The sequence below is a fragment of the Elgaria multicarinata genome, chromosome 3, assembly GCF_023053635.1.
Source record: "Elgaria multicarinata webbii isolate HBS135686 ecotype San Diego chromosome 3, rElgMul1.1.pri, whole genome shotgun sequence".
Lineage (NCBI taxonomy): Eukaryota > Metazoa > Chordata > Lepidosauria > Squamata > Anguidae > Elgaria > Elgaria multicarinata.
In genome coordinates, this window is record NC_086173.1 from 72563373 (window position 1) to 72584195 (window position 20823).

A 20823-nucleotide genomic window follows, 5' to 3' on the forward strand; every position below is an offset into this window, starting at 1 on the left:
ATGAAAGTGGTATATAAAAGGCAGGAGCCACACTACTGCTTTATAGCTGTACTGAAGTGCACTGACAACTGTTGGGGCCCATTGACACATACCATATACCACTTTCATACTGCTATATCCTGTTTGGTGTGGCTCCTGCTATATACCACTTTCATAGTGCAATATCCTGCTTGGTGTAGATGAGGCCCTTGTTGTTGTTAAAATATCTGACTGTAGTTAGAGGTTTAGGGTTTCTTCACACACTGAGTGGTGACAGAGGCACAGGGAGGAAGTAGGCCCTGTGATTATCGAAGGACATAGTTGGTGTTAGCAGTGGTGTGGAATGAACTAGGCCTGCATTCTGTCCGGTCAGTGCCCAACTGGGAAGCCTGATGTAGCCTTGGCCTATCCTTTGCTACCTCCTCTGCCAAGTTATACTCTCTGGTAAAAAGAAAGCCTCTTCCCTATTTATATAGTACTCTCAGTGTATATGGTGCTTTACAGCAGGGGTGGCAGGAGGTAGATCTCCAGACGTTTTGGACTTCACCTCTCAGAAGCTCCTTGCCAGCATGGCCAATGGTCAGGAAAGCTGGAGTTCAAAACACCTGGGCTTCATTTATCATTGATGGAGCTGAGCCAATTTCATCATACTGTGGAGAATAAGAGCAATGTGTTTTCCTCCTGTGCTCATCAAGAAGAGGCCATACCCTCTCGCCTGATGGAAATATACCTCTGGAATGTTAAATAATATTTACATACATTATCTCAATAATCCTTACAACAAGCCAGTAGCAATTATTCCCATACTACAGTATTACTTCCATATTGCTATTAGAAGGTTGAGGACAATATTGAACTAGCCAGTTCAAAACTGAGGTGACATTTGAACTGGGGACTTCATAGTTTACAGCTCACACTCCTTACCACTAGATGACAAATGTTCACAATATGCAATGGAGCCTGGAGGTGGGAACATGGCAGGGTCTGCCATTGCCAGGCTCAGAGATAGATTCTGATTTGGAGACCGCCAAGTCTAGTAAAAAAGCTAATCTGCTCATCTATTGTCTATTTTTACTAGACCCCTGCCTTCAGATAATTCCATCCACACACTGTATCAGGCCTCTACAGGTCACAACACAATCCAGATTACAAGTGTGCCACAATCAGAATGCAAAAGAATAACCCACGTGCAAAGCAAAGAATTCAAGAAAGTGAGCCAAGTCACTGACTATGGGACAAAAGTACTAATCCATTATACATTCAAAGAATTAAGCATGCAGTATTCATTCTGGAAAACATGTTCCCATTTTACAGAGGGGTAACACTGAGGCTGAGACTAGTCCGTGGCCCGCCACCTGTCTTTCCCAGATAGAGAGGGAGAGGGCTACTTGGCAGCAACAAACACATTGGACAACTAGATCTCATTCAAATTCTGTAGGCCTGGGCAGGTTGTTGCTCAGATCAAAACATGCACACGCAACAAAGAATGCATGTGTCTGCTAAAACAATTCAAATTCAACTTTTCTTATAAGGCACGTTAAGATACACCAGCTTTGTCTCTTTCTTCTGTCGAATGAACAGAAGGAAAAAAACAAAACGTGCAACTTTTTACTGATCTGTCTGCAGCCCTAGCTACATTTGCAGAACTAGCCCTTTTATGTTCCTCATTTGGAACATTTCCTGTGATTGTGCAAGTAGTTCAATGTGACACCCAAATTTCACAGTCACAGTTAGACCATTTTGGTCTCAAGTTCTCACAGGGCAGTTAAACTCTGACAAGATGATGTTTTCTCCAAGGCTTGTATCAGTATTGCTTCTTTTGTTCAGCCAAGGCCAAAAGGTATCGCTTTACTCATTTGAGAACTGTGAGGTCCATGGACTCTTGGGGAACAGAACAAAAGTTCTGTGCTACAAAAGGAATTTGACTGAAGTGCCAACCCATCTGCCAAGCGAACTTGTTTCCTTAGATTTGTCTGAGAATGCTATTACAAGTCTGGGGAAGAGGGGCTTTGGGAGCTTGAGCAGCCTGCAAGTTCTGAACGTTTCAAAGAACAGAATAGCTCACATTGAAGAAGGTGCTTTCGCGCGCACAGGCCAGCTGGAGGTCTTGAACCTCACTGCGAACCGGCTGGTTCTCCTTTCCAGCTCCATGTTTGATGGACTCATGAACCTCACCACCTTGCTGCTTGGCCACAATCAGATATGCAGGATTGAGCCATCTGCCTTCACCCGCTTGGAGAAATTAAAGGTAATTGATTTATCTTCAAACAGATTGCATGCCATGAATACTATTCAACCCGTGTTTAACGTGGAAACTTTGGAGGAGCTGCACATCCAAGACAACCACTTGCAGAACTTCTCAACGGCAGAGATCGTTCGTGTACCTGTACTGCTCCGTAAATTGAATGCATCCCATAACCCAATTTCTCTGGTTAATGTTACAACTCCAGTTTTGCAAAGCCTTCTTTCACTTGATTTATCCTTCTCTATTCCAGGGGTCTCCATTGTATGGCTAATACAAGATCCATGCTTCTTAAAGGGGTTACAGGCATTATATTTAGGAGGAATGGCCATGAAACCATCAGACATAAGAAATGTGACCAAAATGCTGACTTGCTCTCTGTTAGAGGTTATCCATCTAAACCATTTAAACTTGACTGAGTCAGATGGCCTTATAGAGCAGGTGTGCCAATCCCATCCAAATGTCAAGACTCTTAATTTACAAGGCAATAGGTTCAGAACTGTTGACGCACGAGCCTTTGAAAAGTGCACACAACTGAGGTATCTGTATATGTCATTTAACAAGTTGAATGAGCTGCCAATGGCATTGTTTCTGTCACTGCATTCTTTGCAACTTCTTTCTTTGGCAAACAACGAATTCACAAATGTACCAAATGCTACTTCTTATATGACCTCATTAAAAAGCCTGGATCTTAGTTATAACAAGATCCAGATTTCTGGTGTCCTATCAGATCTCTTTGGTGCCCTGCATAGTTTGCAAGAACTGAATCTGGGAGTAAATCTTTTAAATGAAATCAAAGAACATTTCCCAGCAAGCTTAGCGAAGCTGGAAACTCTCGTGCTAAGTCAAAATAATTTGAATTCCCTAAAGAAAGGCATTTTTAAGCATCTCACTTCACTGCAGGTTCTTAATCTGGCAGACAACAGGATTGCCACAATAGAACCAGGAGCCTTGGAAGGTCTGAGTAACCTGCACACTCTTGTTCTTGGAAGCAACAGGATCACTAGAGACACTCTGCAGGAAGGGGTCTTTCAAGGGGCAAGCTCTTTAGCAGAACTTGGAATTTTTAACAATTACATCAGTTATGAGTCCCCCCAAATGCTTGCCAAACCGCCCTTTCAGTTTCTAAATTCCTTAAAGAAACTACAGATGAACAGCCAACGTCGTGATGGATTAAAAAATTTTCCAGTCAACTTTTTGCAAGGATTGGACTCCATTGTGCAGATCCATGCAGGCAACTTAGCAATCTCTTCCTTGGATCCCAAGACTTTTAATTACACCCCTACTCTTCAAGAGCTTGATTTAAGTAACAACAATCTTGCCTCTATTAGCAATACCCTATTCTGCCCTGTACCAAACCTGAAAGAACTCCACCTCAATAAAAATCAACTAACTTCTCTCAGCTTTGTTTCCCACGCCAACCTTTCCAAGCTGACTCTCTTCAGAGTAACTGGGAACCTAATAGAAGTTATTACGAAAGAGCAAATAAGAGCTTTGCCTTCCCTCCTTTTTCTAGATTTTGGGCGAAATCCTTTCACCTGTTCCTGCGATAACCAAATGTTCATCAATTGGTCACTACAGAATCCTAAAACTCAGGTGCTCCATTTCTATCAGTACACCTGTGCTTTCCCTTCAACATACAAGGGGGAGAAACTGTGGACCTTTAAGACAGCCTTTTGCATAGCTGACCATGAGTTTATCCTCTACATCACAAACACAACAGCAGTCCTTTTACTGATGCTTGTCTGCTTCTTTTATCAGTGGAGGTTGCACCTGATCTATACTTACCACCTATTACTTGCGTACTTTATTGACAAGAGGCAGAAAAGGAAGGGCCGAGGCATGGAATATGATTATGACGCTTTCCTTTCCTACAACACACACGATGAAAAGTGGGTGATGAACGGCCTCTTGCCAGTGCTAGAAAACCAATATCGCTGGAAACTCTGCCTGCATCACCGAGACTTTGAGCCAGGGCGGTCCATCCTGGAAAACATTGTAGACAACATCTATGCTAGCAGGAAGACCATTTGTGTAATAAGTCGCCACTACCTGGAAAGCGAGTGGTGCTCCAAAGAGATCCAGGTGGCAAGTTTTCGTATCTTTGATGACTGCAAGGATGTCCTAGTGCTCATTTTCCTGGAAGACATCCCCAGCGAGTATTTGTCACCCTACCACAGAATGCGAAAACTGATAAAGAAGAAAACCTACCTCAAATGGCCCCAGGATGAGCAAGAGATACCATTGTTTTGGTATAAGCTCAATATGGCTATGAAGAGCAGTGAAGGGAAAGGGGATGAAAATCCTGTTTTGGCTGGATTTGTTCCTGACAAAGTTCCATAAAGACTGTATCCTGTGGCAAATCTATCTATGGTGTGTCTGATCAACACAGGCCTACATACACTAGCATTACAAAGACATCACTACAATAATCACAGTCACTTCAGTATTCATAGACACTGTCTGTTCCTGCCAGAAATTTTTCATAGGACCAATTCTGATGGAAGGTGTTTGTTTTTTCATAGAGGAATAAATGTGGGGAAATACAATAGGAAAAATGGTCTTTAAATGCAAATCCTACACTGATTTTCCAAAAAGAGTTGGTTTTACTAGATTTGTACAAATCCTACTTGGGATTTGCATTCTGATGTTTTGTTTTACCATGCATATCTGTGAAAGGAAAAAAATGTTACGTCAGAAAGAGACTCTAGAAGCAAAACTTGCAATCTATTCCTATGCATGTTTTCTCAGAAGACAGGCCCATTATGTTCAGTGGGTCTAACTTCTATGCAAGTTTGCACAGAATTACACATGTATGCATTTGCATGCTTACCACTGCAACTAATGGGCATAACTTCTGAGAAAGCAGGCACAGGATTGTTCTTCGTGTCTCAAGGCAGGAGGGCCAGAAAAGGATATGTGTCACACTAGCCTGGTGATTTGGTGGGTAAGTAGATAAATCAAAAACACTGATTTCACTAAACTGTGATTGCACTGTAAGAAACCAGACCATGTTTCGTTCTAAAATGAAAGACAGTACAAGGTTATACAAGTCTACTCAGAAATAAATCCCATTGGGTTCAGTGAGACTTACTCTTACGTAAGGATATGGGTATAGAATTGCAGCCAGAGACACACAAAATTGTGAACAGCCAAACTGGGAAGTTTGGGTTACAAAATAATTACATTGCCAACCAGCCTGGCAATTCCAAAATAAGCAAAATTCTTTCTTTCTCTGTGGGTCTGTTCAGACAACTCACTAAGCCATGGTTAGGCGGCACACCCTTTTGCAGCAAATAGCTAGTAAGCTTGTTTAAACTGTGGTTATGTGTAGCCACCATGATTAGGAATGATTCACACGACATGCTAAGCCATAATGTTTAGCTCAAAATGCTTTACCACCATGGCTTAGCATGTTGTCTGAACACGATGTGTGGCATTGGTAATGGACATGTGCTTAAACTCTTACAAATCATTTACTAAAGCTATAGCTTCTAGAAATGTTTCGCTGCGTACTTTTGTTTAGCAAACTCAGCTGCTTGAATTCCTTTAAAGTTTATGTTTGGAAATAAATAAACGGGGGGAAATGCTTTTGTCTTGGAGGAGGAGGATTGCTTAGGACTTCTGAATCTTACTTTGATTATTGTTCAGGCCCATTTCTAATATGAAGTACTAAATTAATCGTTTTGAGATTTAAGTAGGAATTAGAAAGTGTTTTGTGAGGTAAATATCTCATGCCACTTCCTGTTTATTTAATATGAATATCTTGCATTCTTCCAAATCCTGTAGTATATGCTCTTCCTGAAGACAAGAAAATTGGCCTGGTTGAACCATAGGCAGCACAAAATGTTTATTCCAGTCTGCTTTCAAACTGATTGTCATTTTATGATTTTGATGCTGCTTGCTTTTTTTAAAAAAAAAATTAATCAATTTTGTTGCCATAATGCCTTGTGTTTTTATTGCACTGTGTTTTTAACGCCTCTTTGGGAATGTGTTGTTGTTGCGAAGTAGGGTAACCACAATCACATGCACGTGAAGGAATCAATTTGCCTGTTCTGTGTCTTTAAAGTGGTCATTCCCAAACAATGTGCTGGGGTGACACACAAATATGCCATGACAGGAGCTGAAGTGTGCCACGACAGATGTCAAGCCATTGTGCTAGGTGTATCTCCTGCTCGTTCCTCCTCAGCGAGAGGAGGCCCCATGCTGCATTGATCTCCCTCTGCCTTGCCTAAACTCACAGCAACATCATTCTGAAGGGGTAGGTGGGAAGAAACCAAATGGATTCTCTGATGCAATGTGCACTACAGCTGACAAGGGTGGGATAATGCTAGAAAGCGCCAAGAAAAAGAAAGGGGAAGACTGGACCATCTTGTCATTGCAAGGAGGAGGCCTGCAAAGAGGAGACCTACCCATTCTGGAACTGATCGAGAAAATGCATATAACTTTGTGATTCTCAGGTAAAGCATGACTCCGATTTTAATCTAGCAAAAAGGACCAATGGCCCAGGTATAAAAGTCTGGGAACACTTAAGGTGTGGGGAGTGTGGTTTACTATATGTTTAATTGGTGGGATGGGGGAGTATCTATCACACTTGCAAAATAAAACAATACTACTTTTATTCGAAGTGAATAGCATGTGAAGGATTCTATAGGCTTTTTTGTAGGGTGACCAAATGAAAAGGAGGACAGGGCTCCTGTATCTTTAACAATTGCATAGAAAAGGCAATTTCAGTAGCTGTCATTTGTATATATGCAGAACCTGGTAAATTCACAACGGTTAAAGCTGCAGGAGCCCTGCCCTCTTTTGTATCTGGTCACTCTAGTATAGCTCCTGAAGCTTTAACTGTTGTGATGATGAAGACTGAATTTCATCAGGTGCTGCATACATACAAATGACACCTGCTGAAATTTGCTTTTCTAAACAACTGTTAAAAATACAGGAGCCCTGTCCTCCTTTTCATATGGTCACCCTATTTTTTGAAGACACACCCTTATACTATACGATGGAATTGAAGGCCTCACTTGCAGCCTTCCTTCATCCTTTACAATTCAACTACCTCCAGTTCTACGCCTGCATGTCAGTATGTGCAGGTTTGACTGTTAACAGCACAAAAGCTTCTCTTAATCTGCAGCCACAAATGCAAGAGGCAGCTCTGAAAGTAACCTAACAAACAACTGTCTGCCTCCTCTAGTGATGCACCAGCCAAGGTCATGGGAGAGCCAAAGATCTGCTTCAGAACGGAGGCTATTAGCAGGGGCCGCGTCCTTGTAGGAAAGGCACAGTGTGCTGACATAATGGCGTGGGGGCAGGGAGAATAGAGAAGCTGTTTGTACATTGTAGCATAGAATGGGTGTCCTGAAAGCAATATCCTGCCAAGTCTGTGAAACCAGTCACCCAGAGATAATTTTATACATAAATAACTACACCACGGCAAACAACGTGGGCAGCCCAATGTCCCCCATGCAAAAGCATGTGAGTGAAATTGCTGCAGTGGCATTGACAATTTTTTCTCATCCTGTCATGCCTGCCCACAAAGGTAACTGTTCATTTACAGATTTGGGTGGGGATGCAGTATAATTTGGTGGCTGTAACAAGGCGGGGTGGGGCGAGGTTTTCGGTGCTCGCAGAAGTGATGTATTGTATAGGCTGCCGCAGTGTCACTGGACATCTTAGGAGAATCTAGGTGTGCTGCTTCAGATGAACTACCCTGTCCTTGCTGCAAGAGGAAAGCCTTCTGTCACCTTTGAACAAACGTTTACAGGAGATCTGTGCTCCAGTTCAGGAGGTAGGGATAGGAAGCAAAAATCCTTCAAAAGGGTAAGAAATGCAAACACGTATAAAAAAGAAAAGGTTCTAAAATGGCAGGGCATTTGCGCAAGTGATGGGGTTGCTTGGGTTCACTTCATTTTGGAAAATGTATTGTTTTAAAGGGCCCCATGAACACCGCAGAGGGGGCACTCATGAACAGAGCAGAGGGGCACGCACCCTTTACATTTTTTTTTTAAAGAAAGACGCGCAATAAACTTTCTTTAAAATGCCAAACTTATGCAAGCCCAATGAAATCAGCCCCTGAAGCCTTTTCCTGCATTACATTTGAGCCATTTTTAAGGGATGGCAGAATGATAAATACCCACATGTGCTTACTTGAGCTTAGCCAAAAAGCCAAGAGCTACTGAATGACAAACACAATTTCGCTGACCCATTCCGTAAGAGCTCAGCGGGGATTTGGATCCATGACTGTGTGAGTCGCGTTCAAGAAGAGACAGACACCACTGTTGATCTTAAGCAGGAGCTGGTGAGTGATCCTCCATTCTAGAAGTCCCTCCTTTGCTCAAGACTGCTTGGGGTAGAGAGCAAGTGCAACCCCAACCCCCTTTGCATTGGCTCCTGTGAGTAGCCTTGGCCCCTGCCCTGTCATGTTGCTCACCAGAGCCTCACGCACTCAAGGGCCCTTGCAGGGGGTGGCAGCAGCACGGCTCCTAATGTCACATCTTCCTGGGCTCCAAAAACCCTCTGCCTTGCCTTTTATTAGGAGCTGTTGTGGGTTTCTGCTCTTTGGCTTGATCGTCTGCCACTAGAAGAGGCTGCCAATTTAGTACTGCAAAGACTTCTCCAGGTTCAGTGTAGACATAAGTTCTTGGAGACACACAATCATCTTGAGTTTTATCAGTGTATCCCGGCCCTTCCTCTCACACCTAGCAGCCAATCATGACTTGAAAACAAGGCCATTAGGCATATGTGTGGGCAGGGCCGGCCCTACCATTAGCCAGAGTGAAGCAGTCGCCTCAGGCGGCAGATGCTGGGAGATGGCAGCAAGGTGTTGGAGGAGAGAGCTGTGGGTCACGCAGCCTGCTTTAGCTCCCTAAGTTAGCCTGCAGCCTTCAGGGACAGTAGAGGATTCTACATTCAGTTGATGGCATCAACTGAGTTGATACTGAGACTGGCAGATGGATCTGCCTTCAACAGCAGATCCATCTGCCAGTCTGGTTGGCTTTTGTACATGGAATGGGAGGGGGGCACCATCTTCTCCTTTGCCTCAGGCAGCAAAAGGTCTTGGGCTGCCACTGTCTTGTGCTTGTTGTAATTAGTATGATACCTGCATTGGCAAAATGTATGTAATGAGATTTGGATTTGGCCTCAGTGGCCTTTAAGGGATCCCTTAGAGCAGCCTTCCTCAACCTGGGGCGCTCCAGATGTGTTGGACTGCATCTCCCAGAATGCCCCAGCCAGGCTGGGGCATTCTGGGAGTTGTAGTCCAACACATCTGGAGCGCCCCAGGTTGAGGAAGGCTGCCTTAGAGCCTAGTGGCTCTGACTGTTAAAAATTCAGTCAGTGGGAGGCTGAAACTGATTGGGCAAGGTTAGGTTAGCTTGGCTCAGTTATGTTAGGCCAATAGCTCTTAATGGATCTTAATGACCACCAAATATTGGCAAAATTGTCTCTCCCCATTTCCCCAAGGAATGTGCTAACTTGGCCTTTGGACAAAGGGAGACCCCAAGGGAAGGAACTCCACCTCCTATCTCCAATTTGTTTTGGCTCCCCCCCCCCCCGCTGTTCCTTTACTTATTTCTTAAAGTATTATTACTCTGTTTCCAGAACAAGCAGAGGCTGCGTCTGGCTCAGTGGTGCAAGAAGGTCATATCAAACCTTGGACGATACGGTCTTATTAGACGGCCCTTTAGGTGGCCATGCGTATTACTCCAGTTGTGAAGCACAGAACTAACATTTCTCTCCCTGCAAATTTATCTCCCTCTCTCTTAATCCTGCAAAGAATCTGGAAGCAGAAGCCTTGGTAAAGGTGCAGGTTAAAAGCATCATGTAAAAAAGCCCTAAGAGACAGGGAGGGGGTAATCATCCACGGGCCACGTGTTGCCCACCCTGCAATAGAGGGGTAGCGTGCAGAATGTTAACTGTGATTACTCTAGAACGCACACTGCAGAGCAAGCACACCCCGCCACCATTCACAGGGAAACAGCCATTGTGCCAATGAGGAATCCTTGCCGCTACCTACATGGCTGCCTTCCACTGATGTTGCCACCTCCTTCAGTCTTTACTGTGTCCTCTCCAGTGCCATTATGAGCCACCGTTCTGCCTCCTGTGTTCTTTGGAGAACAAAATAAGCAAAGAGGAAGAACCACAAACCAGCAGCTACAGTTAACATGGCACACATTACAGAGTATTATATAATGCAGTATGGTATAATATAGACCGTTCACCCCCCCCCCCTTGCTGGCGCAAAATTAGGAGAATCTCACCATAGGTAAAATGGCAGGCATTCTGCTCAAGCAGAAAAATTAAATGTGTCCCAAACCCAGCTTTTCAAGCACAACATGGAACGGAAGCCACACCCATCTAGAATTGGTACCATAGCACTGGCATCGGGTTCTCTGAAGAATAAAAGTACAGAATATTGCAATTCATGCAATTTGGGATGGAGGAACCGGCATGGTAATTTGAATTAATTAACAGTTTCATGTGGATGCAATATTGGCTTAAAAAAAACAACCACCCAAAAAAAGCCAAGTAATGTCTTTACAGGTTTTATGTGGCTTTGTGGAAAGAAGGGAGACCTAGGCCTTAGCTAGACATACCTGTTAGCACGCGATGGAGGAGGGAAGATTTCATGATGTGTTTATCTCGAGATCCCTCCTCTGTTTATGCGCGACGACCTCAGAAGGAGAGGCGTCGCGCCCGCCATTCTTTTATTAAAGGGCCAGCAGTGCACGACTCCTCATGCGCAAAAGGTAAGTAATTTTTAAAATTTAAATTATTTTCGCTGTTCACTCCACCCTACCCTAAGGAGCGCTGCCCCCTGTGCGTGGCTCCTGGCTCCTTGTGAGGAATCGCGAGGAGCTGGGTCAACCTGCGGTGCCCAGCCACACGTTCCGCAGACCACGGAAAAATCAGGGCTAAAAGGGAGGGCAAGATCACAGGGCAAGGGAAGGATCATCCTTCCCTGATCCCGGGATCCCCTGTGCATCATGTGGATGCACAGGGACGATCCTGGGGATCACCCCAGGATTTCGCCCCGTCTAGCTATGGCCTCAGGTTTTATAGCAGCAATTATTATAACCCTCTGTGTTAACTGTGTATCGACAGAAATCATTTGACAATAATGCATGTATCCATTAGGTGGCAGTATTGCACAACATTGTAAATCTAGAGCAGGAATGTGGGCCACTTGCCTTACACACACCCATAAAAGATCTACCTACAGGCCCATAGATGGAGACCTGTTTTTCCTGATCCTCCAAGTAGGTATGACTCAAGCTATAACAGCTTCCAAACAGCCCAGATCTCATAAAGAGCACCCATAAAAAAAGGTAGAAGGCTTTTATGTGCTTTTCAGTCATAAACAGTGTGCACATTATGATCCAGAGAAGAACAAGAGCAAATTAGGACGGACACACACTCACAGGTCCTCATTTTGCAACAAAACTGAAGATTATCTGAGACAATCCAACCATCCCTTAAAAACCATTTTTGGGAGGTCTTGAAACTGTATTTATTTATTTGCTTTGATTCTTATGCCAACATTATTTTGAGAGTTTGGGGAGGGTTAGCACATATGCAAAACAGAAGAAAGAAAGAAAGAAAGAAAGAAAGAAAGAAAGAAAGAGGCTCAAGTCCTGGGCAACGAGCATCGCCCCTTTTGCAAAAGAACAATGCAGGGTAGAGATTGCTGGAGGATGAGAGCAAAGGGGAGGAAATAAATAAATAAGGCGTGGAGTGGAGGGGATTCAGCAATGCATCAGGCTCCGGAGGCATTGCTAAATTAGAGCAGCTGCTTACAGAACTCCCTGCAGGAATGCACCAAAAGCATCTGCAGAAGTTCATGCTGCATACATATTGCAAATGCAATCTAGCGAGGCCAGTAGCTGATGAAAAGACACAAGGGATAAATCAGATTTCACTGGTCTGGACCTGCCATAGAAATGCTGTTGTGTTGTGGTCTAACAAAACTGGGGTGGAAAACACCACTCCTCTGCTCTTTAATTCAGCCAGTTCTATCTCCAAGGAAAGACCTCATTAGTCTCAAAACAACAGACAATCTGAGGTGCCAAATCTAAGTCCGAATGATGTTTTTAAAGCTGATGTCATGCACACAGGCTCAGGCTGCAATCCTTTGCACACTTCCCTGGGAGTAAGTCTGATAGAATTCATAAATATCTAAAGTGCAATCTTCTGTGTCTGTTCAGATGTAAGCCCTATAAATTTTATGAGACTCACTACCAGGCAAATGTGCAAAGGATTGCAGCCTGAGCTTCCTCGATTAAGCAAAGACTCGAAAAGGCACGAAAAGGAAGAAATCAGAATAATGTGGGGGCTCACCTACACCAAGCAGGATATTCCACTATGAAAGTGGTATGAAAGTGGTATATAAAAGGCAGGAGCCACACAACTGCTTTATAGCGGTATTGAAGTGCACTGACAACTCTTGGGGCCCATTGACATATACCATATACTGCCTTCATACCACTTTCATAGTGCTATATCCTGCTTGGTGTAGATGTGTCATGGGCCCCAAAAGTTGTCAGTGCACTTCAGTACCAATATAAAGCAGTACTGTAAATCCTGCAATGCACTTCAATACCACTATAAAGCATTAGTGTAGCTCCTGTCTTTTATATACCACTTTCATAGTGGAATATCCTGCTTGGTGTAGATGAGCCCTGGGACAGAAATAAGGGGGTTAAAATTTACAGCTGCACAAACTGATATTCTGTATATATAATGCTACTGCTTATCTCTTCGCAAACATGAAGAATTCTTTTATTTTTACATGAAAATGAAAATCCCATTAAAATCCGTAACTGTAACATACAAGCTCTAGAAACACTGGTGAGAAGAGGCAGGAACAGACATGTATTATATGGAGTACTGACAAAACACAGTTCTGGAAGAAAACAAAATTAATGAGCTCAGATTACTGGTGAAACATTATTATGAATTAAAAAATATAATGAGGTTCCACCCTTAAAGGCACCTTAGAAATAATTCTAGAGAGATAGCAAGATAGAAACTATTTTTATCGCTAGAAACATTCCAAAGGAGGTAACTAATGTTTTTTTATCTAGCACATCTCTCTCTGTGTGTGTTTTTAAATATATATTTGCAATTATAATAAAACAAATTAAAAATTACCACAAACACCAACAGAAGGAACATAACAAAACAAAAACAAAACAGCATATCCGTTCACAATAACTATTCACAACACCAGTGAATTAAAAGAGAGGGGGCGGAATTACACTTCCGTTTCAAATATATGCATTATTATAAGCAGTCCATACATCTAAATAAGCATCCAGGTGAAGTTGACGACTGTAGGATATCCGTTCAAAAGCAGCAAAAACAGTAAGATCTTCAGACCACTGAAAGATAGTGGGTGTTTACCCTTCCAAGATTGAAGGCTCTTTGCAGCTGGGCTCTCAGTGCCCACTTTTGCTCTACCTCTGTTTATACCTTTGGCGAATAATTGGGACCGCTGTCTGTGCCAACGGCTTTTAAAACTGTCATTTTAAGTGTTTAAATGTTTTAATAGTGGGATATATTTAATATATTTTAACTTTGCATATTTCTATTTATAGGTTTTAAATGTATGTGTTTTAAATTTTGTAATGCCGTCTTGAGGCCCAGCATAGGACAAAAGGCGGGATAATTATATACCCACATCACAACAACATAGTTTAAAAACTCATGAACATCCACAGTGATCAGAAGTTTTTCAAGAACATTTATGCAAGCAGTAAGTTCCAACCAGAAAGAAGCTGCCACAGGGCATGCCCACATTCCTCAGCAATCCATTATCCGCATTACAACTCCAGCACTAGCAAAACAAGCCAGCTTGTTGTTAACCATCCTCGGTGGTGTCCAATATACACAAAACATCATTTTTGTTAAATCAGCCTCAATTTAAAATCTACAGAAATAGTACATGTGGAAGCTAAGGCAACTTTCCATTGTTTAGGCCATACAGATCATTCTAATTCTCTGTTCCGTTCCTCTCTAACATACTAAGCATCCACTTTGATACATTCCAAAAGACATTTATAGACAGCTATTGTAGAGTTAGCTTTCTGCAAAGAACCAATTAATTCCTCCAACAATATAGGCGGTGTTGCAGCACTCATCGCTGGTGGCCCATTTGTAGACACCAAAAGGTGCTGTAATAGAATATATTGCCACCCAGCACTAGGTGATAAGAGACATCTATGCCGCAATACTCAAAACAGTAAAAATGAATTGTCCGATCGTATTAATTGATTTAAAGTATCAATTCCGCTACCAGCCCAATTCTTCCACATAAAAGCTCGTCTCTCTATTTTCAGGTCAGGCATCTCCATAAAGTTAAATTGGCATGAGAATATGGATCACACTGCAGCTGATGAGACAGCTGATATCTCTCTAGCTACTGAGAGCCAAAATAAGAAACCAGCCATCTGAATCAGTTATTTCTTGTAATACTGATATTGGTGCATCATCATCATCTTTATATGTGTGTGTGTGTACACACACACACACACACACACTTTATGTATAGGCATAGCTTTCTTAGAGTTACCACTAGCATAAAGTTCCTCTACCCAATCTTTACAAAGCCTGTTCTTATCTTCCACCAAAAGATGAGTTTCTTGTAGCAACGCACCATCTGTTTTTAACTTCCTCAGTCTGCAAAGCACTTGTTTTCACTTATTGGGAGTACGAAGTAATAACGTTCAAAGTCATAATTCACAAATTAGAGACAGCAACCCAAAATAAAATAGAATAGTAAAACAGTTCTATATATGAAGCATTTATATATACCCATCATCCCAACCTTCCCACATCATTTACAACATATGTAAAGCCTGACCATTTTTTCACATGTGTAAAGTTGAGGAACTGCATAGATTTGAAGGCAACTCACTGCTCCCTCCCTTATACTTCTAGGACATTTCGTCACAACAAGACTAGCCATCTCAGCACAGTATCATACCACATCTGTGTACGACTAAAACAATGCCAATGAAACTGGTTTCTCAGTTATGGGTTTGCTGAAATATATTTTCATAATCCAGGAGTTGCTGCCTTATGCAGAGGCAGACAACTGCAGCCAGATATTTAAGAATAGCCATTGATTTTGGGTATGCAGGAATTCCCTGCCCAATTTGCTTACCAACTCTTAATGGGGTACCTCATCCATCTGCATGACAGACCCATCTGCTTAGACCACTACTTTGCTCTTGCTTCTTCAGAGACAAGTTTCCACACTCTCCTATTTTTGGTGCTAAAGCACCAGATAAGGAGAATGAAGAACTTCCATGCAAGCATGACTTAATTCCTGTTGTGTGATCCATTGCTCCTGGATTTGCAAACCGATGGCCTAGGAGCTCCCAATACTGGACAATTTTGGAAACCATAGATATGGACCTAATTAGTGCTGGATTGGAGATCAATGGGAACCCCGTGTAAGCTTCTTTGAACTTCCCTAGGAAAAGCAGGATAGATCTAAATATATAGGCTGCAATCCAAAGAGATCTGCATGATATCTGAGAACAGTTTGTGTGTCATATCATGGGTCTGCAGGGGAACTTTTCAGGCACTGCTTTCTACAGCAGCCACTCCCTGCCCTGCACCGGGGTGCCTTTGAATGTCAGGAAATTCTCTTGCCTGAGATTCCATTCCATGTGATGGGCTGCCGCTAGGAGGGAAAATTGATAGCCCCCACCCCACTCCCAAAATGTGGACACACACACATACACACACACACACACACGTCTCCCTGGATAATGGCAGCAGCAGCATGGTATAGAAATCCTACACTGGAGGAAGATGATCTAATACTATCTGAAGCTGGAACTGTATTCTCTGGGGATGCATTCCCTCCAACTACTAAATAAAGCTATCCAGTTTGGCTTCCACTGCTTTCTTTTTCTTACCTAATATATCATCTGAAATTATCTTCAGCTTTGTCAATATAAAAATGGTCTAGTTTCTCTCTACCTGTTTCCACCTTTCAAGGCATGTATATGTGTGATATATCTAAGGAATGTGTGGTTTTCAGTAGACAGCTAGATTGACCATTGATTCTGTCTCCATCCCAGCACCCCTTGGGGGAATCTTAGGTGCAACTGGCAACCATCTCTGTACATGGTAGAGACTAATTTGAATGTCTGCAGCCTCCACCCATGTTCCATTTTAAGGCTGCAACCAAATGTAGAGTCCATGGGTTTAATGTCAGCCACTTCCCTCCCCCCTTCCTTTTTTTGTTTTGCTTACTATCTTTCCTAACGAAGGAGTAAAAAGCTTGCATAATACTTTGGGACACTTAGGGGAAAGTACCACTGAACTCATTAGGACTTACTTTTCAAGTAAATATTTATTTATTTATTACATTTTTATACTGACCATCAGCCGAAGCACTCTGGGCAGTGCATAATTAAAAAACATAAAATACAAGTATAAACTTAAAACATTAAAAGTTTTAAAGGCAATATAAAAACAGCTACATTAAAGACCAGGGAAAGCCTGTGTAAAACGTCAGGAGACGTTTAAAATATATTATATTTTCCGCATCCCAAACCGCATGAGGGAGGGTCGCCCAGAGGGTGGGTGCCGCCACAGAGAAGGCCCGCCGCTCAGGTTCTTCATGGCGGCATTCTGTTTGTCTCAGAATGGCCAGTACGGCCTCCTCTGCAGGATTGTAGTTGCCGTCTGGGTGTATATAAGGGAAGGCGGTCTGCTAGGTATCCTGGTCCCAAGTTGTTTAGGGCTTTGTAGGCTAACATAACCTTGTATGTGGCTTGCTAGCTAAGGCAGCCAGTGCAGTTCTTTTAATACAGGTTTTATATGAGCAGAGCTAGGTGTCCCTGTGAGCACCCTAGCTGCTGCGTTCTGCATTAGCTGCAGCTTCTGAACCATACACATGGGTAGCCCCACATGGAGCATGTTACAGTAGTCTAATTGTGAGGTTACCAATGCATGAATGACCATCGCAAGGCTATCCCTATCGAGGAACGGGCATAGCTGGCACACCAACCAAAGTTAACAATGGGTGCTCTGGGCCACCGAGGTCACCTGGGCCTCCATTGACAGAGATGGGTCCAGGAGCACTCCCAAACTACAGAGCTGCTCCTTCGGAGGGAGTGCACCCCATCTAGAACAGGCAAACACCCCAATTCATGAACCTGGGAATTACCAACCCACAAGGCCCCTGTCTTATCAGGATTCAACTTCAATTTATTGGCCCTCATCCAAACCATTACTGTATCCAGGCACTGGTTCAGAATGCACATGGCCTCTCCTGTTTCAGAGAAATAGAGAAATATTTGTAGGACGCTAATGGATTTTTCTGGAATATTCAGAAAATTTGGAATGCCTAAAAATGAATAATGGAACAATCTCATGAAAGGTGCATGTAAAAATGTGGGGAAATTCTGTGGTTTGTCATCCACTATATGTATCAAACAATTATATGTATTCCAATGCTTACATGATGTTCATTTTAATGTTCAAAGAAGCATTCAATACCATATTGGGTTTAGAAGGATTTTTTTTTAACAACTTGCCTGATAGCTTTGAAGTAGTGACGGAAATGGTTGTGGGTAGGTAAGACGTTCTCTCATGCAAATGAAATACTTGTTTGCTGCTATCAGCCCTCAGCAGTTTTAATACACCTAGCCTACTAGATGGTGGGAAACATTTTCCTCTTTCTGCTTAATAAAACAACATCAGAATGTTGTGTTTGGATGTAGGAACCCTATGTTTAAATACCCAGTTATAAAGTTTGGGTGGCCCCCAGTCAAGTGTATTTATTTATTTCTGTATTACCCAATAGCTGAAGCTCTCTCGGTGGTTCACAACAATTCACAAGATGAAATAAGCATAAAAATATTAAAATTAAAAATAATTTAAACAGCTAAAAACAATTTCAATAAAATAGTAGACCTGTCCAAACAGCTGGCACGAATGCTCTGTCATATGGCATTAAATGCCCGGGAGTACAAGACAGTCTTAACCTGGTACCAAAAAGATGACATTGTTGGTGCCAGGAAGGCCTTAGTGGGAAGATCATTTCATAATCAGGGAACCACCACTGAAAAGGCCCTGAAAAACTGCAATATAGGTGTTACAAGAACTCCATCCATAGGTATAACAAATGCATGAAGTGGGACTGCATTTTCACATCCTGTCTCCCAAACTCTGTTGGGAGCACCTCCTTAGCTCTGCTTCCCAATATCCGTATATTGAGTGGAATGTCAGCCAGGGGGTCCTAAGCACTGTCTGTACCTGCAGATCTCAGGAGTGGGCAGGTGTGGTCCCACTTCCCCTCCGCATGTTGGCTATGCTCGTGGAGGACATGGGGGGGGGGGTCACCTGATTGATGTGCTTTGTGGTTTTAATTTTGGTGAACTGCTCAGAGAGCCTCGGCTGTTGGGCAATATAGAAACGTAATAAAAAAATAAATACCCTTAAGTCTACCTCTTTGGGGAGAGTAAAACACAGTCTGAGGTACTCTGAGGAAGTCTGACAGTGGAATAAACTGTCAATATAGAATTTTGAAATAAAGCAAAAGCTTCGAAAAAGTTTGCCAGTTATCATCATCAGTACTCTTATGGCTTAAAATTTTCTAATTGCTGTTCAGAGATTAAAAGATAAAATACTTCCAAGCTCTAGGATCACAATTTAATAGATACAATACAAAAGGAGAAAGAATGAGGAGGGAAGAGATAAGCAGAGGGCCTGCTGCTTGACACATGCCAGAAAGGTATAATTGTTCAGTCAACAGCCTGAGCAAGATCCAGCAGCTCAGCCCCACTCTCTTGCCTCAGAAAATATTGTTGGAAGCTGCCAGCAAGAGAAGATGGCTTCCAGGGATGGGCAACTTGTAGAACAAAATAACTGGAGAGCCACAACTCCCATCAGCTCTAGCCAGCATAGCCAATGGTGAGGGATGACTGGAGTTGTAGTCCAAAACATATGGAGGGTCACAAGTTGCCCTCCCTTACTCTATGGTATTTTGGCCTACAAATCCCATTAGCCCTAGCCAGTGTAGGCAATGAGAATGGATCACAGGAGTTGTAGGCCCAGACATCTGGAGGGCCACAAGTTGCCCACCACTGAATTCACAGGCTGGGTGAGATCCATCTGCTCAGTCCCACTCCTTTGCCTCAGAGGTCCTTCTTCCTGGCAACTATCAGCAAGGGAGGAATATTTTCATCGACGGAGCAAGAAACACTCTGCTTCCTCAGAGGATTTTGATGAGAGCTACTACCTAGTGTGACAACAGGTAGGAACCAACACAAGAGCAGGAAATGCTTCCTGAACAATCCTGGTTCCATATGGGCATCATGATATTTGTTCCTGTACTAGATATGTATGGTTTTATTTTGAGAATATTTTGTAACTTGTTCTGAGGTCTTCTCTTTGACAGCTATAAATGGGGATATAAGTATTCTAAACAAATAAATGAGCAAGCAAATATTGGAGTAGCATGTGCTTCCCTGGCCAAAGGATGGGGCCAGGTTGGTCTTCACTGTGCCTGGCAGGCAGGGGGCTACAGTCTCCTGTGGCTTTTGATCACCTGGTCAACAGCCCCAGGCTGAAATCCATTTCTGCTTATGTGCACTTAAATGACTGATTCCACTCCAAGGAAAGCTAAGCTGTGCCTAATGTCTGTTTATATTAATGTGGACTTCAACTGGACTTACCGGAGACTAGGGCCCAGTTCTAACTGAGGTAGTACACCTGTGCCTAGGCTCTACTACTTCGGACTGCAGGAGAGGGGTGACATAATGAAAAAATATCCCAACATATAGAAAACTAGCAAGTCAGGGAGGAGGCTCAATTGGAATCCTTGGCCCTTACATCTGGTTTCCTATATGGAGGGAACGTTTAGCAAGGAAGGACGTTTTATCATTCATGTGAGTCCCCAACCACATTTTGAAGGGGTACAGAACCCAGACACAGGTCTGCAATCTCAGCATAGCCCAACACAGATGTTACACAGGGCAATTTCTGGCACTTTTACAAAAAAAAGAACACTGCAATCGGGACTGAAGAAATGGTAAAGAGCTGCTTAACCCTTTCTGCCTTTGGGTTGTTTTTTTGCTCAAAATCTTTCCCGATATGCGTTTCTGTCTGTAGGTGAAAGGGTACTGGTATCTGTATCTTTTCACCCACAGTTAGTAAAGCATCAGAGGGCGCTTTCAACAAAAAAACACCAAACAGATGGGGAAACCAGATCCTCACCTTTGCCATTGCTCTGATCAAATCTACAGCCTCTTAAAGCTGCTGTTCATTTTAAAAAAAAATGTCAGGAGACTCATAACCACATCTCTCATGTTAGGATCAAACTAGTCATCTTGTTTGGCCTGAAGTACAAGGCCTAGCTTTTAAGACTTTGCTATTCATTCAAAAATATTGTTTGCACTTATTTCTTCACTGTGTATTATACAATCATGTATTGCTTCATTAGGCAGATGCTTCCTGTGTTCTTATGCTTGTGTTATGAGACAGACAGAAAGGCGGAAGTGCAAGCAGACAGAACTTTGAAAGTCAGGAGGTTTTGCTTATTCAAGAGCCATATTAAACAAGAAAAATCGGGGGTTTTAACA

At 42.8% G+C, this 20823-nt stretch overlaps 1 protein-coding gene across 1 annotated transcript; it reads left to right on the forward strand.

Moving 5' to 3' along the window:
• Window positions 1-1759: 1759 nt before the first annotated feature.
• LOC134396887 (toll-like receptor 13) lies at window positions 1760-5930 on the forward strand. Its single transcript, XM_063123491.1, has one exon. The coding sequence runs from the start codon at window positions 1760-1762 to the stop codon at window positions 4562-4564; it is 2805 nt and encodes a 934-aa protein (XP_062979561.1). The 3' UTR covers window positions 4565-5930.
• The last annotated feature ends 14893 nt before the right edge of the window (window positions 5931-20823 follow it).

Bases quoted from the DNA above. Each gene is read 5' to 3' on its own strand.
- LOC134396887 (XM_063123491.1), top strand. From the start codon at position 1,760: ATGATGTTTTCTCCAAGGCTTGTATCAGTATTGCTTCTTTTGTTCAGC.